Here is a 27,281-nt window from a genome sequence, read left to right on the forward strand (position 1 = left end):
GAGAGGAAAGTGTACTGATGCACGTAAGCATTTCTCAGCTGCTCAGCTAGTAGCTGTGCGGGGCCGAGGCTGCCAGAGCAGGGGCTCTCCCAGCCCGGTGCCATCCTGCCCTCTGAGCACGGCCGGGCAGTCAGGAGTGAACTCCTCCAGGGACAGGGCTCCCGAGCGCTCATCCGTCAGTCTCACTCAAAGGCTCCTTGTGACTGGTCTCCCCAGGTTGGCAGTGAGCTGCAGTGCCAACTGCACAGGATCTGGAGTCAAACACATCTGGGTCTAAATTCTAGCGCAGTTCCTTACTAGCAAGTTCAAAACTGAGCTCCACTTTTTCACGCCTGAACCAATGATATTATCTGGCTGACGGGGTGACTGAAATAATCTGTGTACATCCCGGTGCACAGCTTTCACATCTACCCCTGTGCTCATCTCAGGTTCATGGGTTTTCAGAGGTGCATATACGCCCTTGGTGGACCGTTCCCCTTTCTATTTCAAACTGCTTCCTTTGGTCAGGCTGTGGTGTCTTTACTTGGAGAACCTTCCTTGGATGCGCCATGCTCCTCAAGCTCAAAGGACATAGTTCCAGTGGGGGTGGGCCCTGGATCCTGACCCCTGCAGAGTGGCGGAGTACTCCAGACAGACTGAGTGGTTTACAGATTGACCTGTGTTTTGAGCCAAAGTCCTCCAGGGGATTTTTACTGGGGCTTCCCTAGATGTTTGCTTGTTCTCTGGAACTACGAGCTCTAAGAAATCACGTGAGCAGAGCTGTCATTTGGCTTCTTGCTGCAATGCCGAGGGAGCCTGTGTGGGAAACCAGGCAGACAGGCCGGTGGGCCGAAGGGATGAGAATGGGAATCCTGATGCCCGTGTTTCACCGCTGGATTAACCACTGGCCACTTGTGACGTGGGCCAATAAATGCCTTTTCTTAATGAAGCCAGTTTGTTGGGCTTCTGAGTATGCAAGCATGACCTACGACATTGACCCTTTCACTCTTACAGACCCTCTGATCAGGTCTCATGTTTGACTCCTCATTTAAGTCTGCTCCCATGTATTTATGCAGACAAAATTAGCATATACATGGCACACTTAGAAATTCCTCAGACTTGCAGACCCAGGTCTGAATCCTGGCTTTGTCATTTACCAGTTTGGAGTAGGCAACATAACCCTTCTGAGCTTCACTTTCCGCAGGAAAACGGGGATTACCTGGGGATTTTTGCTTATGTGGGTGTTTTGCGGGTGTGGGCTAATACACTGGCAGGACATGTAAACAGACCACCGAAACAATCCTACCATTAGGTGGTAGGTACATTTATGTGATTTCTCAATACCTTTTACTCTGCCCACTGGTCTACAGATCCCGAATTCACTTGTGTTTCCCACACTTCTTCCCATGTCACATCTCTTAGCCACCAAGGTCTCCAGGTTTATCGAGGACAGGAACTCGCAGGCTTTGGGAAGAGATGGGAGAGGAGGAGGTGGACGGGAATTTCAAAGTTCGAATGCAGGAGAGGTGGAATCAGGCTTGTTTAAAACGTTGGCGACTGCAGAAGTTGACACCCACTCGCTACTTATAAATAACCCTGTCTCTCAGCTTGGCTCCGCCTGCACGAAGCTTCAGTGGAAGATAACAGAGAGCAGCTGCTGCTAGGCAAACATGTGCGGCGCAGGGGAGGTGGCAGGAGGAAAACTGGGACTGGCTCGTGCTCCGGGTGGAACGATCTAAGGATGAGAGGGGAAATCTTAGGCAGCCGGGTCAAAAAGGGCATTTTATCCGTCGCTGGAGGCCTGTGGAGGCAGAGAGACGCTGTGGGGTCCGCCATCCCCCCGCCCCGGGGCGCGCTGTGGAGCCCCAGCTTTATCTGGTTAGTGCCTCCCGGCCCGCGCTGGCGGCAGGAAGACAAGATAGAAGGCTGCTGCCCAGCAGAGATGTACACCCAGGCGCTGGGGTTGCGGGGATGACAAAGTCAAGAGGCATTTCTGGGAATCCAGCTGGGACTTCTCAGAAGTAGGGGGAGAGGCAGAGAGGACTCGAAGTCTTCTCCAGGATTTCCAGTCTGGGAAACAGGGCGACCACGAAGGGTTGAGTCAAGTTCGAGAATGCAAGCACCACCAGGGCAGGCTTGGGGAGAGGGGCTCAGATATATCTCGGTCTGAGGTTCCCGAAGGACGTCCATTCATTCAACCCTTACTGCGTCCCACGTCAGAGTCCATTCTGGGTGTTCATTTCGTGGCAGAAACACAGCTTAGAGGAAAGGGTAGGGCTGATAGAGACGCAATGTCCCTTGCCCTCAACTCTAGCGTCTGCTGACCCTGTGACCCTGTCCCTATCGTCCGTACTTGTAAAGCACCCCCCCTTTTAATCTTTTAAATAACAACAGCTCCCAAAACCAAATGTACCCCATCAGACACCGCGCTACATTTAACACTCCAATAAGAAAAGTAGTGTTCTCATTTTAGAGACGAGGAGCCCGAGGCTTAAAACCATCAAGCGACTTGCCCAAGTCCGCACGGCCGCTAAGTGACAAGGCTGGAAATTGCTCCCAGGATCCTCACTGTCCTTAAAAAAACCACCTCAGACGCCACTCCTTCATGAAGTCCTCCCCGAGTCCCCCCGACAGGCTGTGAACGTGCCCTCCCGTGGATCCCACGGGGCTTGGTTTCAGCTTCTGCTGGCACACAGGCTGCTCTGTGCAAGCCATACGGCGGGCGTGGAGATTCGGGGAGGAGCCTTGCAGCACACCAGGCTTTGCTGCTCCACACATGGTTCCGTTTAATCCTCCCAACATTCCTAGCTTTTATGTCCTTGTCATACTGCACCCCTCCCTCACTGCCCAGCAAGTGCCATGGGACGGGATTTGTCACACGCCTTCGGTTCCCCGCTGCCCCCAGCACAGGACCGACTACGTGCGGGCTGTGCACTTGGTAACTGAGCGCTGCACTTGCAGACTCTAAACGTGGGCCTCCTGGGGGAGGAAAGGCATGAGATGGAGCTTTCCAGTAGGAGGTGAGCAGTCTGAAGAGAGGCGCAGCTCTGTTCTTTCCATTTTCACCCTCCTTATTCGTTTTCAGCCAAAGCACATTCTCTCCAGTCTTTTGACGCCAGGAGGGCAGGGCCGCAGACTGGATAGGAAGCAAGTAGGTACAATTCTCTCTTGTCCTTATCTAACCTCTGGCTCCTTCTGCTGCTCTGGAAACAAACCGCAGTACCTAATAGGTTTTCCATGAAAATGTAGCATTACTGGAAGAGTCCGTTCTGGCTGCCTTAGCAAGACAGGAGCTGGCGCTGGAGACTTTCTCACCCGTTGCCATGCTGCAGGCTTTCGGAGGGACAAGGTTCGTTCCATCATCCACTGTCCCTCTCAGGAAGGTGGGGCGTCTTGACCAGCACCCCCGGTTCACATTTCTTTCCCTCTTTTCCTTGCTGCTCTCTAAGCTGTCTGCTCTCCCACCACATTTAGGTGTAAGGCACTGATCTGCATCTATTTGAAAACATCCTTTTTCAGGGTTGCAGTGAGGTGGTTCCAGAACAATTGTGGTTTTAATGCAAAATCTGCCTCACTGGACCCAGCCAGGACAGTCAGGGCCTGGACCTCAGAGGAACCCACTTATGAGACCAAGGGAAAATGGGCTTTTCAAGACTCTGGCTCCTGGCCCCACAGTCCTGGCAGACTAGCAGGGCATGTTGGGGAGGCTTCACACATGCGTTGCTAGGGGCCCTCCTCCAGACATCGTTTTAGGCAGCAAACGTGAGGAAGCTGCTGGATATGCACAAAGGTATTTGGAAGGAAAACACTCAGTTACCTTATAAAATTAATCGCCATTACCATCAAAGATATTTTCCTGGAAAGAAGGTATTTTTTGGTTGGTGACAAAAGAATCTTTCATTCACAACTTTCCCTCTAGGGCAAAAGCCAGAATGCAAGATTCTGGATCATTCAAGTCTAAAGAGACAGGAAGATGAGAGATCAACAGGGGAAAAAAAAAAATTAATGAGAAGTCACATGTGACATCTTTAGGTAAGCCTAAAGGTGATGAAAAACATGTATCTTTGTCTGTATCTAAAACACAAAGAACTCCAAAGACATAAATCACTACGGCACTTAGGGAGGCAGCCTGAATGAACCCATTCAATATGCTGGGATATTCTAGAAGAATCCATCAGAGGAGCTGACACGTAAATCACTTTCCAGAGATGTTATTCTCCAAAGATGGTAGGAGGCCACATACATGGACTGATGGTACTCCTAGGAATGCTGACTGTACGGTAACTCAGCTTTCCATCTACATAAACTTTTGTAATGGTTGGGAAAGTAATGGCGATCATTTCTATTTTTGGTTGGTTCTCGTATTTGTCATTCTGCAGAGGCAAGACCTTTCTACACTTCACTCTGTGGGAGGCATGTTCTTTGGTTTTCTCAGCATTTCATAGCCTTCGTGAAGCAGAAAACATAGCTTAGACTTAAAGACTCAGATCTGAATCTAACTCAGAATTACCTACGTAATTTTGAGTGAGTTACTAATTTTATTTCTAAATTTTCTTTCTCATTTTATTTCTAAAGCGGGGATACTTATTCTACCAAAGATTCTGAGAATGAAAACTTACATGACAGCCTGACAGTCACGACTTCCCAATACTCGTTCTCTCTTCTTGCTCCCTTAACCTGCCACGGGACCTCCAACTGACCAACTGCATGTACTGCTAGGTGAAAGGCTAGTTTTTCTATAAAGCCCAGCAAGGCTGATGTTTCAGTGGGCCTGCTTTAAGGGGCTAGAGAGGATTTTTCTTTTTCTTCACATATTTTCAAATCAGAGAGAAGTAATGCCACTGCTCTGTAAGCCTTGAACTTAGAAGTAAGTAACAGATGCAGTTTCCATTTTGTCAGACTAGTCTGTATTGTAATTACAAGCCCTGGGGCAGGGGAGTTTGAAGGCAGACCTCATCTGGTTGGGAGGACTGAGAGACTGAGAGACTTCACAGAGAGATGGCACCGGGATGGAATCTCACCGTACGGGGAAAATCTCAATGAGGAGAGGGAAAGGAAGGTATTCCTAGAGTAGAAAATTAGAGGCAATGCCGAGGTTATGCTTAGGTATCAGTAAGAAGTTGGAATGGAGAGCTACGGTTAGTTTCTTTCACTCTAAGGTTGCTCTTATACTCTGCAGTTTATACAGCCACTCCAAAAGTTGCAGAAAATCCCAGATTCTTTGCTTCAATGACCATCACACCCCCTGGGGGAATATTTCCTGGGAACTTAGCTCAGCACTTGCCAAGCCAAACCACTTGCCCAGTTTCACAGGTGCAGCTTACTAGATGATCTTTATCTAGGTTTGTACTATTTACACGTATGAATCAGTTCATTATCTCTTGCAGGTGTATCTTAAGAATACCTACACGCATTTAACTAACTCCTGAATAAACTCTATAGATGTTTCATTATGTTAACAGCTTATATAATATTATGGAGGACCACTGGTAACCCTTATTGTAGCTATACCTTGGATGCAGTTAGACTAACTGATGGGACAGCACTTTGAGCAATCCCAGGCTTTCCTAAAATTTTTCACGGCCCAACTTGCATAGGCAAAACCGAAGCCTTGGCGCCCTCTGGTGGCAGACTGGTTCTTAGAGTCCAATAAGCTTCTCGACTAGAAACAGGCAGGTATTATGAGCACAGAAGCCACAGGATAATAAACATGGCACATTTTCCTAGATCATCTTTACTGAAGAATGTTTGGGGAGGGGGGAGTGGGTAATGCAAAAACATTTTCATATTAAAACAAATGCATATAATATTGAATAGAATATAAAATTTACATTACTTCTTGCAACAAAGTAAGAGACATCAAAGACATTTCAAGGTAGGCTACTCATGAACTTCAGGCTGTATTCCTAAACCCTGAGGGAGGGAGGACACCCCTACATGCTCACACTAATATTATGGGCGCTGCTCTTTTGATAGAGAAGTCTGAGGAGCAGCAAATTAAGTGCTTGCTCATTTGGCAACATCCAGTGGATTACTTAAGTAGTGAAACCATATGCTTTCTCATTTTTTAGAGCATTTTAACCTGCTTTAAAAAGGCCTGAGTAAATAGGAGCTTTATGCTTGAGTTGAAATTATTTCCTTCTAAAGTGATTTTTTTCCTCCTATAAATGTTAACATGCTTAATTGAGGGTATGACATGCGAGATGGTCAACATCCTAAGAACCCTGCGGACTTAAGTCTGCGTTATCAGATAAGGAGTTATAAGTACACTTTCCAAGGGCATCACTAGGAATGAAAAGTAAACTACTCACCTTCGGCAACAACAAAAAAGAAACAAAATTAAAGACTGAAGAAAATATTATAAGATTATAATCACATAGAAAAATTATATACAATGAAAATAATTTAGGGACTTCGGCAAAGACTTCTAAGAAAGGGGGCTACTGAAAAAAAAGGGGGGGCTACCGCTGCTGTATTTGCTTTTCATATTTTATATGATAAGAATTTCTTTGGAGGGGGGAAAGAAGCCATTATGCTTCCTTTCCATATCTTGTTTGTTCTCTGTAATTTTCCCTTGTTTTGTTGTTGGCAACAATTTATTACTCTGCAATAAGAAACTGAAGGAGTGGATACCCCTGTAGAGATTTTCCAAGGTAATTTAGCAATGGTCTTTTTTTTGAAAATGAGAGGGTGAATCAAATGTGCTTAGAAGCAGATAATGAGAGGCAGATTCTGGTGGATGCTGAGGTTTTAGGGTCTGCTAAAGAAAAGGTATTCATAACCTCCCATATAGTTTACCTTATTACATTTCTTAAGTTTTATAGAACTATTTCTTTCTTGAGAATGTACTCTACATTTTAAAAGCCTTAAAATTAAGACTCAAGTCACATGACCACCTGCCTATACCTTTAGGAAAATGCAACTTTTGTTTTCTAAGTAAGGAATCTGAGGCACAAACATCCCATTTCAGAATAGTAACTAAGGGGAACTCTCAGTGGTAAATTACGTAGTGCTGGGAAAAAGAACAAAAAAGGCAGACACCAAACACCTCCATTTTCCCAAGATTGATTATTAAAAAAGCGCGCCACACTGTATAGAAATCAATGTTCTCTCCCATAATTCTGTGCATCTGGGACTATAGAAATGTCACTGTCCCTGCCCCACATCTTCAAATTAACATTCTCAGGTCACAACAATAAGTCTTCCCAAAGGGGACCTTCCGGAAAAACAAGCTATTTCCTCGGCTCATATTTCCCTGGAAAAAAAAAATAAAATAAAAAAAATAAAGTCTAGTGTGAACATGAGGTCAGCCAGTCCAAATCAGCAGAGAGATCCAACTGGACACGTTTCTGGAGACGTGACTAAAATGGCCAGGAAAGACTGGGCTATCACTGTACAGAGCAGCAACGTGCACTCTGACTCAAGCCGAGCTTTCGTGGAACTAACTTAACAGTTTTGCCATGCGGGTAAGGCAAGAATTTCTGACTTATTTCGACAAAATTCCCAGTTTGGATTCTGGCTCTGCCACTTGCCGGCTGGGTTATCAAATGAGTCAGTACATATAAAGTGCGGAGACAGTCCTACCACTCGCCAAGTGCTAGATTTTATTTACTTTTTAATGGAATGGTCAGGTCTCTATGAAGTACTTCTAAAATGTTACAATTAAAGTAATAACCTTAGGAGCTTAAGTGACTAGACTCAAGTCAGACTGGCTGCACACAGATCCCGCTCTCACAAATACAGACTCTATAACCTTGGGTTATATAATTAGTGTTATTTAATGGTTCAAAGTCCCAGTTTCTTCAGATGGGAAGTGGGATGATAAAGAATGGTACCTATGCATCCTCCTCATATGGTTATTTTGAGAGTTGCGCGAGCTGATACAGGCTCTCAGCACGATGCCTGATATATAGCAAATACCCCATCAAGATTGCTGCTCTTGTCCTAAGCACTTATGGGACTGACTGCTCCCTCGACAAGGTGTCTGATACCCTAATACATTTTCTATCTGCTTTCTTCCGACAGCAGGGGGTTAGTTAGAAAGCAGGGAAAGAAAGGCCATCTTTCCTTTAAATGGGGACCACGATAAGAGACTGCCCGATAGAGAGTGTAAGACTCAGAACGGAACCCAGAACGTTCATGTTAGGTGTGTATGGCAATCATTCGTGTTCTAGCCTGGATTCACACAGGGCTTGCTGGGCTTGCACACTGGGCAAAAAGGCAGCTACAGTAGCACTTAAGCCTTTTTCATTCATAGTTTAGGCTGAGCTCTGTGAACAAAGGCCTTTCTCACACGCATTACAAGTGCCATAACAAAATGCAACAAAGAGCTTCCTCATACGCTATCTTCTACAATCCTCTAAAAAGTGCTTCCCGCTTAAGAACAGCTTTAAACTGATGGCCGTTAGAAGTGATCCCGTGTTACATTCAGCACACAGCCACCCATTTTGGTTCCTAATAAAGCTTTGGCCAGACTGATTGAGACCTGTGGTTGCAGATGACACACCTCACAATAACAAACCCAGAAACTGGAGTCTGGACAAAATCATTCTCTAAAAACACTCCAGAAGTAAGAGGCCAGCTCCATCAACATCACTGTGACAAATCATATCGTAAAACAAACAGCTTCTTGTTTCTCAGTTTCCTCTCTACTGTAGGAAAACACCTGAATATATAAAGAGATTGTGGGAAGTTACAACAAAAAAGATGAGGTTGGAAAAAAATAATCTGAAATCGAGGCCATCATTTTAACCACCAGGATAACTGTCTACCTGGACCCTACTTGTAATTTGAATGTGATCGCTCAAATGGCTTCCAGGTCACATCCAGAGATTCTCAATTCCTCATTACCCCTCCTGATGACCTGTCAGCAGCACATTTTATGACTATGCTGGAGCGATACATGGAACACTGGAAAGGGTGCATTAATTGGTAGTTAAAGGGGAAGCTACAAAAATTAACCTGGGATTCCAGAGACGTTATTTAAGAAAACAAACAAAAACAAAATAAAAGAAAATAGAGAGGAGGGGTGATGAGGAAGGGAGGGAGGAATGGAAGGAGAGAGTAACACACTAGTACCTCCTTCTGCAGCATGCACCAGCAATCTATCCAGGAAGTATATATTGGGGAGTAAGGAGGGCATCCACCAGCAAGCCTGAAACAGGAAAAAAAAAAAAAAAAAAAAAAGATTAGCTATTCAAATTAACATTTACAAAGCGTTCTCTCAAGAGTTCAATAAATCTTTGTCAAAATACTCTCTTACCTAGAAAGTTCCCCAAGAGACAATTTTAGCTCTAATGAAACAAATATTCAGAAAGGGAAAAAAGAGCAAGCATCCCAAAAGGATTTTCCTCCCTCATATTTAGGTTTTGAAACAGCAAGGAAACAGAAACGTCAACCAATTAGGCATTTTCTAAAACATCTGGGTTTTTAATTTGTGAACAAATATAATTCTAGAACACAGCAATTATAAGCAGGGAAAGGAGACTTAAAAGCTAAGTGATGTTCAACAGAGCCTAAATATGGCAATGAATCTAAACAGTGGTGACTACATACTTTACTCAGATATAACCCGTAATCTCTTCCTCCCTAAAAATCTGTCAGGGACAGTAATACCCTCAACTCATTCTTTTACTACGCTCTGGGTTAAGATGTGGCAGGTGCCCTACTGGGCACAAAACAACCAGAATGTGACATGACAGGAAGTATGATAACTATGCTCGAATCTCCACACAGCTATCTATTTGATACCTTGTTTGAAAACAGTGACACGTCTAACGGCATATGGCACCAGGCACTGCACTGGAACTGTCCTGACTTAAAGAAAGAGGCAAAACTCCTGCCCAATGCGGTCATTACTCGGCGTCCAGAAGCTGGAAATCGGTGGTGTCCACCACCGTACCCCCATCCATCCTTCTCAACCAACACAGTGAAAGGTTAAAAAACTTCCCATGAAAAAAAAGAAAGAAACTTTCTATGGACCAAATCTCCTACTTTTCTTTCTTTAAAACTTCCTTTTTCCATGAAGTCCCTAGGAAAGAAACTTACTTTCTCCATGAAGCCCCTACAAGCTGCCACTCAACCCCTGACATATCCTTTGCAAGTTTCATTAAAAGGAAGATAAAGACTTCAAATAAAGGAAAGATATAGAAATAGAGTCATTTGATCACAATCCCACCTTTTCAGAAGAGGACCTAAACTACAGGGAAGGGAATATTATCTGTAAGTACTTGAGAGATATTCTAACAGAGGATATGAGACGGCTGCTTATAATAAAACATACATTGATGCCACCGCTGGTACATGGGGCATACAGGGAAAAGATTTAGGAAATCTAGTAACGGCATCAACTGTACTTTTCCTCCCCAAATTTCTCCCTGGACTGCTCTGCCGGGCAGGCATACAGGCAGCCAACTACTAGAATAAGAAATGCAGGGCACTTACCCACAGTTGTTGACAGCCATAAGATTAGAGACAAGCACAAAGGGATAGGTCAACATACTGGCAAAAAACTGTGAAGTGGTAAAAAGACAGCTAAGTTATTAGGTCATTCTGAATCTTTATTCTCTTCCTTCCTCTCCCTTCAAGCCCTAGCGCCACTGTGGGCAACACTCCACCACTAGCTTTGCTTTCTCAGTAGCTCACATTTTTGAGCCTGGAGATGCTTCCTCCTCTTAACATACCGATACATGCAACACTTTAACAAAAGGCCAGAAGGTATCTCGTACCGTGACAGAGTCCTCCTTCAAATAAAACTGAATCACATTATTTAAGAGAAAAAGTAAATACAATCAAATACAATGAAGCATTTCAAAACACCCCTGAAGAAAGTAAGAAAACATGAGGTCCTTCCAAAAATGATGGAAGTTACTTCAGAAGTCAACTACTGGAAAACTCCACAGACTCAAGAGGGTGAAGTTGTCTGGTACAGGATCAGTGGGGTGCCGTGAGCAGCAGGCCTGAGACTTGGGGGCACGGTGGCATAGACCAAACCATGTGGGCTTGTTAATGCCGCTCCTGTGACAAGGGGACCCTGGGTCATTCTCACCTCTGAGAAACATTAATGAACTTGAGAGACATTCCTGTGAGACATCTGTGATGACACGACCCAGATGAAATTGAAAAGAAAACAAAACACAACTAGAAGGTTAAGGGGGTTTTAAAAAACTCACTCCTGTGACAGCTTGGGAATAACTCTTCATTTCACTCATGGTGGAAACCTAAAACAGGAATAAAGCCTTTTCAGAATAAGAAAATTAAGATGATGCTAATAGCTAATTGTCCCCACTCATATCAATATATTCGATCTCTAAATTTTTAGTTTCCTTGACAGCCTAAAAATTAATTTTGAGATGAAAACATAAAATACTGATTGTGACCATAAAAAGGCAGTGAACAAATCATCAACTTGATTCAACATTAAGAGACAAATTTGCATTAGACTACGATGGCTTAGGAACAAATGTGATAGACCCAGGATTTAAAAAAAAAAGAAAAAAAAAGTAACCTTTTCTGATGTCCTAGAAATCCAATGCCTGGAAACTACATTTGTGGTACACCTGAGGGACAAGTCACTACCTCTACATACACCCAGCTGTGCACCAGATGCTGCAGAGACAAGTCTCCATACTCTAGAAGTGGACAGCGTGGATTCAGTCCTCCCTCTGTGTGTGTTCTATTTCCCACTATGCTATGGGGCTGCCTGTGCACAAAGAGGCCTGCAGCTTCCAGGAAAGGCTAATTCTCAAAACTTCCCAGGCTGAGGTTTCTAAAAAGCCCAAACCAGGAGTCCCATTAACACTTCAGATTAGATGAAACACCATTAATATGCTATAAAACTGTCCTGCTTTGCACTGCCCTCTAAAATTATGTACCAATACAGATGTGATCTCCTTGCAGCACAGAGACAGGGCTAGATTTCTTAGGCTGACTCAGCCATACCCTAAGGACTTTTTAGGTGCATCTTTTCATGGTAAATAGCATAGGTCATTCCATCAGCCTTTGAAAAGTTGACTGATAATGTTTAGCTATATAATGAGGAGTCTGGCACGTAATAAAGTGCCACCTTACTTTATCTTTTTTTTTTTTTTTTTTTTTTAAGCAGGCTCCATGCCAAATGTGAGGCTTGAACTCAAAACCCCAAGTCACATGCTGTACAGACTAAGCCAGCCAGGTGACCCACCACCTTACTTTAAAGCTACCCAAGCTGCCCAGTGAAAACAATAAAGTCAGCACCAGCACATCTCATCAAGATCACAACCTACCCCACTGTCCAGTGCATAGGTATTGACGAGGTAGGCCAGTGAGTTACAGAGCCACAAAGAAATGATGTCACCTAGGAGGCGAGGAATAAGACCCCTACATGAAAAACAATAAAAATAAGAGCCAAAAAATGTGATCAGTAAAAAGATAATCCACTCAATACAAACACTTCTCAAAGACAGATTTTAAAGTCTTCTAGAGAACTGAAAAGACACTGACCGCCAGAATCTAGTCCTAACTAGTTCATTCTACGTAATGTAACTATACTAGAGGCTAATCTCTAATGACTTTCCCATTTTCCCTTTGTTTTTTTTTTTAAAGGAGGCTCCACACTGGGCATGGAGCCCAACACAGGGCTTGAACTCACAACCCTGAGATCAAGACCTGAGCTGAGATCAAGACTGTGACACTTAATGGATTGAGCCACCCAAGCAACCCAATTTCCATTTTTCAAATGCAGACCAGCTATACATCCTGGAGCTCTGGCCAATGGTTCATCTTACTATCAATAACTATAAGCAAGAGGGGACAAAAATGTGCCTGCTTCAGAGAAGAGACTTAAATATAGTTTTGGCTTGGGAATGCAAGCTGCTGCAGCCACTCTGGAAAACAGTATGGAGGTTCCTCAAGAAACTAAAAATAGAACTACCCTACGACCCAGCAATTGCACTACTAGGTATTTATCCAAAGAATACAGGTGTGCTGTTTCGAAGGGACACATGCACCCTAATGTTTATAGCAGCACTAACAACAATAGCCAAAGTATGGAAAGAGCCCAAATGTCCATCGATGGATGAATGGATAAAGAAGATGTGGGATATATATACAATGGAGTATTACTCGGCAATCAAAAAGAATGAAATCTTGCCATTTGCAACTATGTGGATGGAACTGGAGGGTATTATGCTAGGTGAAATTAATCAGAGAAAGACAAAAATGCTATTACTTCACTCATATGAGGACTTTAAGAGACAAAACAGATGAACATAAGGGAAGGGAAACAAAAATAATATAAAAACAGGCAGGGGGACAAAACAGAAGAGACTCATAAATATGGAGAACAAACTGAGGGTTACTGCAGGGGTTGTGGGAGGGGGCACTAAGGAATCTACTCCTGAAATCATTGGTGCACTACATGCTAACTAATTTGGATATAATTAAAAAAAAAAAAAAAAAAAGAATGTATGGGCTCCTGGGTGGCTCAGTCGGTTAAGCGTCCGACTTCAGCTCAGGTCACGATCTTGTGGTCCATGAGTTTGAGCCCCACGTCGGGCTCTGTGCTGACAATTCAGAGCCTGGAGCCTGCTTCCGATTCTGTGTCTCCCTCTCCCTCTGACCCTCCCCCTTCATGCTCTGTCTCTCTCTGTCTCAAAAATAAATAAACGTTAAAAAAAATAATAAAAAAGAATGCATAATAAGTGATTAGGAATAAAAAACATGTAAATCATAATAAATGAATAATAATTTTAAAAATACATATAATTTTGGCTAAGGTATTTGATACTTAAATTTGACAGGGCCAAAAATGGCTACAAAATCACAAAACAAAACAAGAATGGCCCAGAGATAGATGAGGGATATCAAAAAACACATTCCCAGGGCCTGGGTGACCTAGGTGAGGCAGTATGCAATTGCGGGATGAACATTACCCCACAGACTGAAGACCGGGGTTCAAATGCCACTTCCACTACCTATCAGCTACGTGACCGGCAGCAAATGAAATTCCCAGAGCATCAACTTTTTTTCACCTCTATAATGAGAAGAATAGTAACTACCCTGCCTATCTCCCAGGCGATTTGTTTGGTTTTACTTTTTTTTTTTCTTTAAAGTAGGCTCTGTGCCCAACGTGGGGCTTGGAACTCACAACCTTGAACTCAAGAGTCCTGTGCTCCACCACCACCACCTGAGGCAGTCAGGCGCCCCTCTCCCAGACTAGGACGCTCAAATAAAATCAGTGACATGGAAACCCTCTGAAAATGAAAAAGGACCATTTACAGTTTCTGTTGTTAACAGAAGAATGACAGTAGTAGTCTAAGTTCTTCTAAAGGAAATTCAAGGGAACGGATATAGCCTTGCAAAAACATGTTACTCACAGGATAAGGGAGATACATGTTAGGTAATTCTCCCATTTTTCAAAAATTAAGTTTCCCTAGTTTATCAACTGTACATCATTAGGAACTTATTATAAAGGTAGAAACTTGGAATAAATTTATTTGTTAAAACAAAATGAAAAAATCCCCCAAACAAAAAACAAAACCCTCTAATTTCCAGTGTTTTAGATGTCTGGAAGTAAAAGTTTGGGATCTTTACAAGAGAATTTAAGTCAGAGGGACCTTAATAGAGTTTAACATGAAGTAAACCCAGAGAGTACATTTTCTCCAGGGATTAAACAGTCATGTCCTTATTTTCATTAAAGCTTTCCACTCCCACGAATAATCACACACAAATCAACAATTTACTCACGCAAAAAATCCTAGGATGCCTTCTTCACGATAGATGGTTACTATGGAGTCATAAAGTCCACTAACGTACAGAAGATGGAAAGGCAAAAATACATGAAGATTATTTTGGAGCTACTAAAGAAAACGTTCAATTATCACTTTTGACAAGGTCAAATTTATATCCCACCCCCTTTTCTGCCACCCTCACTCTGTAAAGACAGTTGAATTTGGGACAGGTGTGGAGATATTACTACCTAGTTACATGGAGTCAGGGTGAACTTTGGCTTTAGTGTCTCTGCAACTTACTCTGAGATCTTGGGTAGCTTCTTAAACGTGCCCAGCCCATTTTCTTCTATTTTCCCTTTTCTGCGTGTGTGCATATCAAATGATATATCAACTTGATCAAAATGATATATCTAAGGCACCATAAAAATGGAAAGCACTTTTGACAGCTCTGAGCCTGGAGCCTGCAGCCTGCTTTGGATTCTGTGTCTCCCTCTCTCTCTGTTCCTCCCCTGCTTGCACTTTGTCTCTCTCTCTCTCAAAAATAAATGAAGATTTAAAAAAAAAAAAAAAAAATGTAAAGCACTTCAACTGATCTCCTTGAATCCTTGGAAATAAAAACACTTACCAGTACTTGGATTCTCTGCCGATGAACTGTACCATAGATCTCAGAGTGATCACTGCAGAACACAGAGAAAAGATTTTTAAAACTACGTCGACATATATTTTGATAGCCCTGAAAAAGAAAAAAAGTTTTTTCCACCTAAAGACACTTTGCTCTCTGGGTAAACTGGATAAGTGCCAAAGCAAGTAAGCAAACAAAAAACAAAAAACACACAGGCAAGGCACTTAAGTGAACTCCCACATCAATCTGTCTAAGCAGTTGGAGAGGAGAGATCATGCTCTAAAAAGTAAGGTCACAAATCAGATTTCAGTTACTAAGTGCAAACATACCGTGGAAGGGATGTGTGATGAGGGTAGCAGCAGAACGAGCCATCATCTCTCGAGTTGTCTAGAAACAATCAACACACACTTCTGAGATCTAAATAAATGACATTCAAATTCCTGTGAGAAGTAATGCGGGCAACAGGGCCCTCCTGCCCTGAACGTGATACTGTAACACACTGTCATCATCTCAGACTGCTCAGTTGTGGATTTCAACGTTCTGTTGGGGTTACTTCTCAAAACTGATGTGCAAAGCAGATTTCGGTTATCTTCTCGATTTTACAGATTGGGGGACAAAAAAAAGGCAAAAAGACAGGGAGGGTCACTAGCAAATGGTAACCAAGCTGGAAGAAAACTGTGAGGCCTGTGTTTTAGATTTTGAAGTCACTTTCTCACTGTGAGTGATTTCACACTCTGATATCTACATTATTCAAATGTCAGGCTCTAGTTAATCTGTACCAACACAACAACTCTGATTTGTTTTTCCACCACAACCATGTAACTGCAATATCTCAGAAATGCTATTTATCCTAGTTTATCTTTCTTGTCCAGGACTCTGCAAAGAAGTAGCAAAGAAAATTAAATTACAATACTTGGAGGTAGGTTGTAAATACACCAGGTCATTCGTTTATGCATTTAAACATTATCTTCAGTTATTTAGTTAAGACAGCCCTCATGGTATGGTAGTCCTGAGAAGAGCCTGTGGGACAGGATGGGCCAACTGAAGTTAAGAAAATACAAAATGTATATTAATACATGTTCCTCTATTTTTTAATAAAAGTAGAAACTTTATGGAAACAAAGTTGATTCATCTGATAGCTACACTTGTAGTAAGATTTGCTTTGGAATATATATTTTATTTATTATTTAAAACTAATTTCTTCCATTTATTTGAAAGAGAGAGATCATGTACATGTGGGAGTAGAGGAGAGGCAGAGGGAGGGAGAGTGGGGGGGTGGTGAGAGGGGTGGAAAGGGAGAGAGGGAGAGGGAGAGAGACAGAGAGAGAGGGAGGGAGAGAATGAATCCCAAGCAGGCTTCATGCTCAGCACAGAGCCTGACATGGGGCTCAATCCCTGGGATCCCTGGGATCCCTGGGATCATGATCTGAGCTGAAATCAAGAGATGGAAGTTCAACTGACAGAGCCACCCAGGTGCCCCTGGAATATATATTTTAGAAAGCAGCATTTAGGGCACCTGGGTGGCTCAGTCAGTTAAGCGTCTGACTTCAGCTCAGGTCAAGATCTCGCGGTTCGTGGGTTTGAGTCCCACGTTGGGCTCTGTGCTGACAGCTCAGAGCCTGGAGCCTGCTTTAGATTCTGTGTCTCCCTCTCTATCTGCCCCTCCTCTGCTCTCGCTCTGTCTCTCAAAAATAAATAAACATTAAAAAAAAATTTTTTTTAAAAAGAAAGTAGCATTTACGAGAAAATTGCAACCTCACTAAAAACAATTAGACAATGTGAAGACTAAGAAATCAAAGAGTACTTTTGAAAGCCATAAATATTAAGTCAGGTATGAAACAAACTCCTAAGGTAGGAGATGGGAAGAGGAAAATGGGTGTGAGGAACAATCCCCTAAGTCAGAATAACATTGTAAAAACTTTTACGGATAGAGGGGCATCTGGGTGGCTCAGTCCATTGAGGACTTTGGCTCAGGTCATGATTTCATGGCTTGTGAGTTTAAGCCCCACATCAGGCTCTGTGCTGACAGCTCAGAGCCTGGAGTCTGCTTCAGATTCTGTCTCTGTCTCTCTCTCTGCCTACCCCCCCGCCCCGCCCCCGTTCACACTCTCTCTCTCTCTCAAATGTAAATAAACATTAAAAAAAAAAAATGCTTTTCCAGAGAGATGGATAATATCCAATTCACAAAGGACCTGGCCACTAATTTAACACTGTGCCAGATGTTTACAACTCCATTAGAAAACTTTCAGGGAAAACCTCTTCAATTTTAAAGATGAGATGACCACAAAATTAGTTTCCTTCAAATGCATGTAATCCAAATAGCTTTTTTTTTTTTCTTTTTTATGATATCTATATAGAAAAGCCCAAATTAAATTGAAGGTCTGATTTCATTTGGAACAAACACTGAACACACAGGCCTGATGATCCTAATTCCACAAAATGCCACACTGCATACACTGTGATTTTGGGAAATAGCACAGGACATAATTTGTCTCTTACCTCTTTGATAACTTGGTCGAAGGAAGGTGTGACTTCTTTTTGTACATTCCCAGGGCCTAAATCCTGGAAATCAATACGAAAGACAGATATCTTGAAGGTTTTCTTTCTTTCTTTTTCTTTCTTTCTCTTTCTTTCTTTTCTTTCTTTCTTTCTTTCTTTCTTTCTTTCTTTCTTTCTTTCTTTCTTTCTTTTTCTTTCTTTCCTTCCTTCCTTCCTTCCTTCTTTCTCTCTTTCTCTCTTTCTGTTTCTAATTTTTTTAAGGATTTTTTTTTTAAGTAGTCTCTACATACCACATGGGGCTTGAACCTACAGCCCCAAGGTTAAGAGTTACATGTTCCACCAAATGAGCCAGTTAGGTGCCCCTATCTTGATGGTTTTAAATAAAACTGTTCCAACACCTGGCCACTCTGTACACCAACGCTCACTGAGATGAAAGGAAAACTGACTGCTTGTCCCTTCTCCTAAAGAGGACCAAAGAGCAATAATAATCTGCAAGGGAAATGGGCCACCCATGCATACAAATAGGCTCCAACATACCTCAACCTTGTCACATTCCTGGTAATGCTACAAAGGAAAAGAAAAGAAAGGATGATTAGGGCTGTCATAGTGTCATTGAGAGAGGACATAAAATGAAAGTAAAACAGTTTCTGGGTTTTTTTTTTTTGTTGAATATCTCCAATAATTTCTATTTCTATTATCAGTTGGAAGTAAGTGTCTCTAAGATATCTTATTACTAAGTTTAACATATTGGCCAGCTAGAGGAACAGGCAAATGCTCATGAAAACTCTCATCTAAGAGAAGAAATGGGTGCCTGGATGGCTCAGTCAGTTAATCATCTGACTCTTAATCTCAGCTCAGGTCTTGATCTCAGGGTTGTGAGTTCAAGCCTCAGTGTGGGGCCTACTCAAAAAAAATTTTTTTAAGTAAGTAAGTAAGTAAGTAAGTAAATAAATAAATAAATAAATGAAACAGGACAACAAACCAAAACAGAAACCCAAGGGCATTATTTACTAAACATACACGTTTAGCAGAAATAAACTGGTATAAACATACCCTAGGCCTAAGGTTATGGAAAAAGCCTCATGGCTTTTTCATGAAAAAGCAGAACCAATACCAAACAACCCAATTAAAAAATGGGCAGAGAATATGAATATACATTGTTCCACACAAGATATACAGATGGCCAACAGGCAAATGAAAAGATTCTCAACATCACTCATCAGCAGGGAAATGCAAACCAAAATCACAATGAGATACCACCTCACATCAGTTATATTGGCTGTCAACAAAAAGAAGTAACAGGTGTTAGAGATGATGTGGAGAAAAATTACCTGATTCTGTTGGTGGGAACGTCAACTAAGGCAGCCACTGTGGACAACAGTATGGACACTCCTCAAAAAGTTAAGAATAGAACTATCGGGGGTGCCTGGCCGGCTCAGTTGGTAGAGGATGAGACTCTTGATCTCAGGGTTGTGAGTTCAAGCCCCATGTTAGGGATAGAGATTAGTTAATAAAAAAACTTTTTTAAAGAACTACCATATAAATCCAGCTATTTTACTTCTGGATTATCTGAAGAATATGAACACTAAATTGAAAAGATATACGCACCCTGACGTTTATAGCAGCATTATTTACAGTAGCCAAGATATAAAAACCTAAATAGCCATGGATGGGTGAATGGATAAGGAAATTGTGGTATATGTACATAATGGAGTATATTGCCCAGCCATAAAAAAGAATGAATCTTGTCATTTGAGACATGGATGGACCTTCAGGGTACTAAGTTAAGTGAAATAAGTCAGAAAGAGAAAGACAAAAACTGCATTTCACTCACATGTGGAATTTAAACAAACAAACCAAACCAATTCATAGACACGAAGAACAGGTTACCAGAAGGGAAGGGGGATGGAAGATGAATGAAATGGGCAAATGGGGTCAAATGTATGGTGATGGATGGTAACCAGACGATCACTCTGTAATGAACACAGATGTCGAATTACAATTTTGTACACCTGAAACATATGTTTTGTACCAATTTTATCTCACTTAAAAAAAAAGAAAGTAGTACCAATATCAAATTAGGGCAAGGCTCTTTTCTTCACTGCACAAAAGAACAGAGAATTGGTGCCAAGTCTGAATAGCTAAAATCGCTTCACTTTTCCTTTTGTATCTGACTGTTTCTAAAACAGGCGAGAGAAGATTTTGTTCTCTTTTAGAGAACTTGAACACTGCCAAGGCTCAGACTAGATTGGAAGAGGAAATATTATTTGTGGGATACTTCTGAAATAGAAGATGGGCTAGGTGAAATAAAAGAAGCAGACAATTGAGTCACTAGTTATACCAGATTAAAAAAACAGACAATACTTCCTATTAAAAAAAGATTTAAAAGAAAAATCAGAAGAAAGGGAGTAAATGTTAAGATTAAGCAATATGATGTTTTCGGGTCAAATTCCGAGTCTTTAGTTAAGAGTAATTCTAATGGTTTCAGGCGTATTTTAAAATTCTCACTCATGGGGCACCTGGGTGGCTCAGTCGGTTAAGCGTCTGACTTCGGCTCAGGTCATGATCTCACGGTTCGTGGGTTCAAGCCCCACATTGGGCTCTGTGCTGACAGCTCAGAGCCTGGAGCCTGCTTCAGATTCTGTGTCTCCCTCTCTCTCTGCCCCTCCCCTGTTCACACTCTGTCTCTGTCTCAAAAATAAATAAACATTAAAAAAAAAAATTAAAAAATAAATAAATAAAATAAAATTCTCACTCATTTCTAGGGGCGCCTGGGTGGCTCAGTCAGTTATGTGTCCGACTTTGGCTCAGGTCATGATCTCACGGTTTGTGAGTTCAAGCCCTGCGTCCGGCTCTCTGCTGTCAGGGAAGAGCCCACTTGGGATTCTCTGTCCCCTTCTCTCTGCCCTTCCTCTGCTCTTTCTCAAAAATAAAGAAACTTAAAATAAAAATTTCCTCCTGTCCTTTCTATACTATTCTGAACAGAATTTAATTTCATTCTGGTTCAAATATACAGAACTCTTTCTTATAAAAGGCTAACAGTTTCACCAACCCTGAACTGGTCTCTCTTCCTGATTGTATGGAGCTGCTTTTGATACTAAGTGTAGTACCAATCCCCTGTTATATTTCATTTGGCTGCATGTGAAACATATATTCAAGGTACCTGATTACCGGGAGTTTATTACTTTCTAGAACATACAGGACCTTGTTCTCAAGTAGTACTTTCACTTTTGCTCTAAGTCTACACATGAAGCCCACTAGAGGACAGCTGTCTTTCCATATGTAAATCTCACTCGGGTAAGGGCAATACTTTCACTGAGCCCGGGGGAGGGTGTGGCTGGGAATGAAACACTAGTAATCAATCCACCAAAAATACCTGCCCATTAGGACTCCATTACTCTCACCCACGGGCTGCCCACACTTTTCCACATTCAGCCCACAGGCATGACAACAAGAATAAGTATAAGGTGGAGCGCCTGGCTGGCTCAGTGGGTAGACCATATAACTCTTCATCTTGGGGTCATGAGTTCAAGCCCCGCAATGGGAGTGGAGCTTACTTAAAAACATAACAAAAGAATAAGTGTAAAGAATAATAAAGTGGCTAAAGGGTGAAACAGCTTCCATGTGAGGAATCTACTGAAAACCTTTCCAACTCAAAAATCAATGAAGGGTGAAGAGAATTTAAAATTGAAGCCAATTAGCATTCATACATGAAATTTAAGGAACAAAACAAATGGGGGCACCTGGGTGGCTCAGTTGGTTAAGCATCCGACTTTAGCTCAGGTCGTGAACTCATGGTTCACGAGTTCAAGCCCCACACTGGGTTCTGTGCTAACAGCTCAGAGCCTGGAGCCTGATTCGGATCCTGTGTCTCCCTCTCTCTCTCTCTCTGCCCCTCCCCTGCTCGTACTGTCTCTCTCTCTCTCTCAAAAATAAATAAAACATTAAAAAAAAAATGATCATGGGGGAAAAAAAAGAGGCAAACCAGGAAACAGACTCTTTACAGAGAACACACTGATAGATACTAGAGGGGAGGTGGGCGGGGTGGGGGATGGGTGAAATAGGTGATGGGGACTAAGGGGGGGGGCACTTGTGATAAGCAGAGGGCGATTTAAGGAAGTGTTGAATCACTACACCGTACACCCAAAACTAATATTACACTGTATGTTAACTAATTGGAATTTAAATAAAAACTTTAAAAAAAATGAAATCGAAGCCAATTAGATCATGAAACTAACAAAATCAAGACATGGTCATCAGATGATAAAACATTAGAACTGGGGTAATGTGAAAGCCTACAAAAGTAAATGAAGGATTGTGCCCAGTACTATTTAAATAAGCAGTTAGTGGGGCATCTGGGTGGCTCAGCTGGTTAAGTGTCAGACTTCAGATCTCTGGCTTTCTTAAAATCAAATGCCTCAGATACAGATAGCCAAAGTTCCACCTCTCACCTCTTCCCCTACTTCCCCAAAATTTCTACAGCCCTGCAGTTGACATGGACCTTGGTGGTTAAAAAAAATTTTTTTTTAGTTTATTTAACATTAACACATTTGCAGAAACAGTGCACAAAATATAAATGACGGAATAAATAATCACATGACAAATATCCACATAGCCATGATCCAGGTCAAGGAAAATCATTTCCATTACCCCCAAATGTCATGCATGGTCCCTTTTCCCTTCCCTCTTCCCACAAATAACCACTATCCTGACTTTTATGTTTATCTTGCTAAGTTTTTTAAGAAAATAAGTTTGTGGGGCACTTGGCTGGCTCAACAGGTAGAGCATGCGACTCCTGATCTCAGGGTTGTGAGTTTAAGACCCACATTGGGCACACAGCTTACTTTAAAATATAAATCAATAAAAAAACCTTTTAAACATAAATACATAAAAAATAAGTTTGTAACAGAAAACATTTTACTAGGGGTAATGATAAGAAAAAAATAACTTCAGAAAGAAATATGTATGTTTTAATCAGCCTCCTTCCTCCTTCAAAGAAATCAAATGAGCTATGCAGGAGATCGAATAATTGCCATTCATTTTCTTCTCAGAATGACTGATTCACAGGACGAAGGTTGTGTAGATCAAAGTCAAATGCTTCATTTTATACAAATTCCCCTTGCGTTCCAGGAAAGAATTAAGAATGGGTATTTGGGGGCACCTGAGTGGGTCAGTCGGTTAAGTGTCTGACTCATGACACTGGCTCAGGTCATGATCTCACAGTTTGTGAGATGGATCCCTGCGTTGGCTCGGCTGACAGCTCCAAGCCTGCTTGGGATTTTCTTTCTTTCTCTCTCTCTCTCTCTCTCTCTCTCTCTCTCCCTCCCTCCCTCCCTCTCTCTCTGTCCCTCCCCCACTTGTGCATACATTCTCTCTTTCTCAAAAATAAATAAATTTTTAAAAAGAAAAAAAAAATGGATATTTGAAGAAAATGTTTTCAAGAGGAAGAAAGATCACGGTCATAAATATATCTTTAAAACTGCTCTTGGGGCACCTGGGTGGCTCAGTCAGTTGAGCATCCAACTTTAGCTCAGGTCATGATCTCCTTGTTCTTGAGTTCAAGCCCCGCATTGGGCTCACTGCTGTCAGCCTGTCAGCACAGAGCCTGCTTTGGATCCTCTACCCGCCTCTCTCTGTCCCTCTCTCACTTGTGTTCTCCCCCCAAAAGTAAACAATTATTTAAAAAAAACAAAAAGCAAAAATAACCCTGCTCTTGGTCAGTAGAACAAACTGCATAAAAGGTAATCTAAATCTTTGGGAAGATGAACTGATGTTCTTACCTGTAAAACTTTACCATGGACCACGGTCCCAAGGACTCCTGAGCACAGTCTTGGAGTTAAGCCTGTGAACAACCCACGCTTCCCGTCAATGCTGGCGATGTGCTGAGCTAAGAACACAAGTCAGAGATTTAAATTCCAGCTGAAAGAAATAGCTACATAGAAATTTCATGTCAACAGGCTTTGTATATCTTTTCTTTCCATACCTCCTACCTACCTATCATCATCCTCAATGTCCTCCAATTCCAAATAAATCAAAAACACTTACCATAACAAAACAGACCAGGAAGCTGACATACTTGCCGCCCAAAAATATTTCGTCCTATTGTTGGAGGAAGAGGCTCATATCCCACCTTTAAAAACAATAGGATGTATCAATACTAAGCAATATTCCCCAAAATACCTTGGTTGTAAAGTTATAATTTTTAACCTCAGTTAAAATACAGCGTTTTCCGAGACAATGATGAGGTATCATCCTTGTCAGTTTCTTATTCCCTCAACTGGTAACACTAGTTTCAATGAACTCCAAGCTTCCTTTTGTTTGGTTCAAATTCTACAAAGTAAGCCATGTAGCTGAGCTGGACTAGTATCAAATTGAAAACAGAGTAAGGGAACTTTTGTGTTAGGAAAGCTACAGTGTACTGAGGCTCAAAAATATTTTCTAAAGAAAATCTAACACATTTTAAATAAAGTAATCTCCATGCCCAACGTGGGGCTTAAACTCACAACTGGGAGATCAAGAGTTGCATGCTATACCAACTAAGCCAGCTACGCTCTCCAAACACATTTTTTATATCTGGACAAAACAGAAGACTAAGCCAGTATCCACTATGGATTTGGCTATCAAGATGAAACACTCAAAAGGCAAATGCAGATATGGTTGGATAAGTCATGTGGGAAATGATTATAAGCTAAATCCATGTTAAACAAGCTGATTGTCATTAATAATCTAATGAAGACCATTTTAGAGTTAATGATTATCATTTTATTTCTACAATATATTCAGCATTCTTAGTGCTAAAGAGAAAGTTGAGAGAACGAATGCCATAGGACTTGGTTTTGACTCGTTATTGCCGTGATTCTTAACCTGTTCAATTAACTCCTGACTGAGCTCCCTCAAAGTGCTACCATACAACTATTTTTAAAACTGAGTATTCGGGGGGCACCTGGGTGGCTCAGTCAGCTAAGCATCTGACTTCAGCTCAGGTCATGATCTCGTGGTTCACGGGTTCCAGCCTCGCATCAGACTCTATGCTGACGGTGTGGAGTCTGCTTGGGATTCTCCCTCTCTCTCTCTCCCTCTCTCCCTGCTCCTCTCCCACTGTCTCTCAAAATAAATAAATAAACTAAAAAAATAAATAAATAAAGCTGAGTATTTGGAAATTTCACCAAAACCCTTAAAGACACTTGGCAACACACAGAAGTTAAGTAATCAGGGCTGAGGATATTAAAATTTTTGAGACAAGAGCTCTAGACGTCACTAAAAAAACACTGTCTCCTGAAGAAGTACTGAGCTCATAGCAGATTTACTGCAAAATGTCATCTCAAGACACTATTTAGCTACAAATGTGCCAATTCTGTTTTAGATGTCATAGCACATTTCAATCAAAGTCTTTGTTCTTAGTTAAAATAATTTACTTTATAATAGCCTTTTATGTACAGAATCTGAATCCACATGGGTCAGCCAAGCGACACATAATACGGAGTAGCATCAACTCAATAGTAAGAAATGTGGCCCTCCTTAGGGTCTTGCATGTTTCTGATAGAAAGGTAGATGGCAAGGACAGGGGTTCTAATCACTGCTCCCTTCCTTGGAATAATGCATGACATAATTATGTCAACTCTCAACAAGAGTTTAAAAAAATGAATGACATGCCCATCACAGGGAATTCTAGAAAGGCAACTGAAAACACTATCAAATAGTGTACCGTCAGTTGAAACCTGGGTTACTTGCCTGCGAATGTAAAATGTCACTTAAGGATTATTTCACAGATTAGAAACTAACATATATGCTTCAACTCTTTCATCTGAACTATTCCAAGCTCAGACAGATGTGGTTTCCACTGTCATGAGTCACAAGGGCTGCTCTTGGGAGAGCGCTCAGTGAGCTCAGTGAATCCTCTCACTTCTGAATGAGCTCCTTGTGTTTACCTGGGTATCTGGTGCTAAATCTCAGAAGAGTAACAGTAGCAAAGAAAAAAGAAGAAGAAAAACGCTAATCAAGTGTTGGCTCCCCTTTATATCAAATTTGTCTTTAATATATTTAATGTCTTGCGTTCGGGCCGGGGGAGGAGGTGAATGCTAATTTCAGAGGAGTAGGCAGGGAGGGTTGGGAAGCTCTTGGTGGCAACTGGCCAGTATCAACCTCAGGGATGAAAAAACAAAGTTCAGAGGAGCCACCGGGCAGGGCAGGACGGCAGTTGGCTACGGGGAAAGGATCGGGCCTCCCCGCCTTCCCCAGGAAGGAAGTGAGACCTGGGGAAGGCCCATGGGCAGTGGAAGAGGCGCGGGCAGTAGAAGCTGTCCCTGCGGGGAAGGAAGGGGCAGCAGGGAAAAAGCAGCATCTCAGGGGACTGAAGGCCCGGGAAGGCTGGAGCCGATCGCCAAGCGCGGAGGGCAGCGGCGACTAAACAAGGCGCCGGGCGGGGAAAGGGATGGCGACGACTCATACCTGGATGAGCACCTTCACGTACATGAGCGGCTGGGACAGGATGGTGAGGCCGGAGCCCAGGAGCACCTGACTGGCTGCGTCCGCCATGATGGCACCCGCGGACGGACAGACAGACCAAGCCACCAAGCGACCGAGCCGCTCCCGTATCACGTGCCAGGGCCGCCGGCTTCACTGGCCCGCCCGCGGCGCGCGCACACACGCACGCACCGGCGCGCGCCTCTCCGCCCAGTCCCCGCCCACCGCCCCGCCCGGAGAAACGGCAGGCGCTCGCGAGCCAGCGCAGGGGTCGGGGCGGGGCTTACAGGCCAGGGCCGCATGCGTTTTGTAGTGGGATCCGCGCCCTCCACTAAGAAAGGCAGTTTCTTTTGCGCTTGCGCAGGCTGGGAGCCTCGGAAGGAGAAGAATGGGCGTGGCAGTGGGGCGTCAGTGACCCTGACGGCAAAGGCAAGGTCAGAGGAATAAAAGAATTGGAGAGTTCTCTGTTATGCTTTGCCTGGACAGTTGCACTTTGGGCTGAAAGAGCGGTCCTAGGCTGGCCGACTCCATTTTGTTCTGTGTCCTCCATCTTGAGTGACTATGTCCCCGACATGGCCCCCTTTTCTGGGAAAACCAGAAAAAAAAAAGCAGAAATTCCTGCTCACTCGCTAAAACCCCCTCCCCTTGAGTAACTTCCCGCTCACCCATTCAAACTTCCCATACAAACCACGCCTGGCAACCTGCACAACGGGACTCTGATCCTTCCCCAGCCAATCAGCTAAGGCCACGACCATCATCCCACCAACTACCCCTAGACCCCTATGAACCTTTGTGCTTTTGAAACTCACTCTCTCTCTGGCATCTCACCGCTGCAGGTAGGAGATTGAGCTCGAGCTAGCTCAAATGAAGGTTCCTTGCTTTTGCATCAGACTCGGCTCCCTGGTGGTCTTTGGGGATCGTGAATTCTGGGCATAACATTTGGGAGCTCCTCCGGGATCCCCAAGACTCCGAGGGACCCCCGCAACCCAGAGAGCCTGACTGGCCACGGT

The 27,281-nt window shown here is 42.7% G+C and overlaps 1 protein-coding gene and 1 long non-coding RNA gene across 3 annotated transcripts; both read right to left on the bottom strand.

Annotated features, from left to right (window-relative positions):
• Positions 1–5,693: 5,693 nt before the first annotated feature.
• Positions 5,694–26,551, bottom strand: MTCH2 (mitochondrial carrier 2). 2 transcript variants are annotated; one of them, XM_045485215.1, is made up of 13 exons: positions 26,257–26,551; positions 23,854–23,938; positions 23,589–23,695; positions 18,346–18,372; positions 17,809–17,871; positions 15,639–15,696; positions 15,313–15,364; positions 14,704–14,763; positions 12,243–12,336; positions 11,151–11,198; positions 10,423–10,490; positions 9,058–9,133; positions 5,694–7,234 (listed from the first exon to the last, which is right to left on the bottom strand). In XM_045485215.1, exons 1-13 carry the CDS (start codon positions 26,341–26,343, stop codon positions 7,148–7,150), a joined length of 912 nt encoding a protein of 303 aa, XP_045341171.1. In that variant the 5' UTR covers positions 26,344–26,551; the 3' UTR covers positions 5,694–7,147. The 2 variants fall into 2 exon arrangements, with proteins under 2 accessions (XP_045341171.1, XP_045341172.1); XM_045485216.1 differs by lacking the exon at positions 18,346–18,372 and having other exon boundaries at positions 26,257–26,447.
• LOC123601674 lies at positions 22,704–23,393 on the bottom strand. The gene is made up of 2 exons (XR_006714232.1): positions 23,303–23,393; positions 22,704–22,969 (listed from the first exon to the last, which is right to left on the bottom strand). It is a non-coding gene; the product is annotated as an uncharacterized LOC123601674 (long non-coding RNA).
• Positions 26,552–27,281: the final 730 nt, after the last annotated feature.

Source organism: Leopardus geoffroyi, chromosome D1 (assembly GCF_018350155.1).
Source record: "Leopardus geoffroyi isolate Oge1 chromosome D1, O.geoffroyi_Oge1_pat1.0, whole genome shotgun sequence".
NCBI classification, from domain to species: Eukaryota; Metazoa; Chordata; class Mammalia; order Carnivora; family Felidae; genus Leopardus; species Leopardus geoffroyi.

Bases quoted from the DNA above. Each gene is read 5' to 3' on its own strand.
- MTCH2 (XM_045485215.1), bottom strand. From the start codon at position 26,343: ATGGCGGACGCAGCCAGTCAGGTGCTCCTGGGCTCCGGCCTCACCATC. The intron at 15,365-15,638 runs GTATGTTTGCAC...TGTGTTCTGCAG, and splicing joins CATCACACATCCCTTCCACG to TGATCACTCTGAGATCTATG. The intron at 11,199-12,242 runs GTAGGTTGTGAT...TTCCTGTTTTAG, and splicing joins CCTATGCACTGGACAGTGGG to GTTTCCACCATGAGTGAAAT.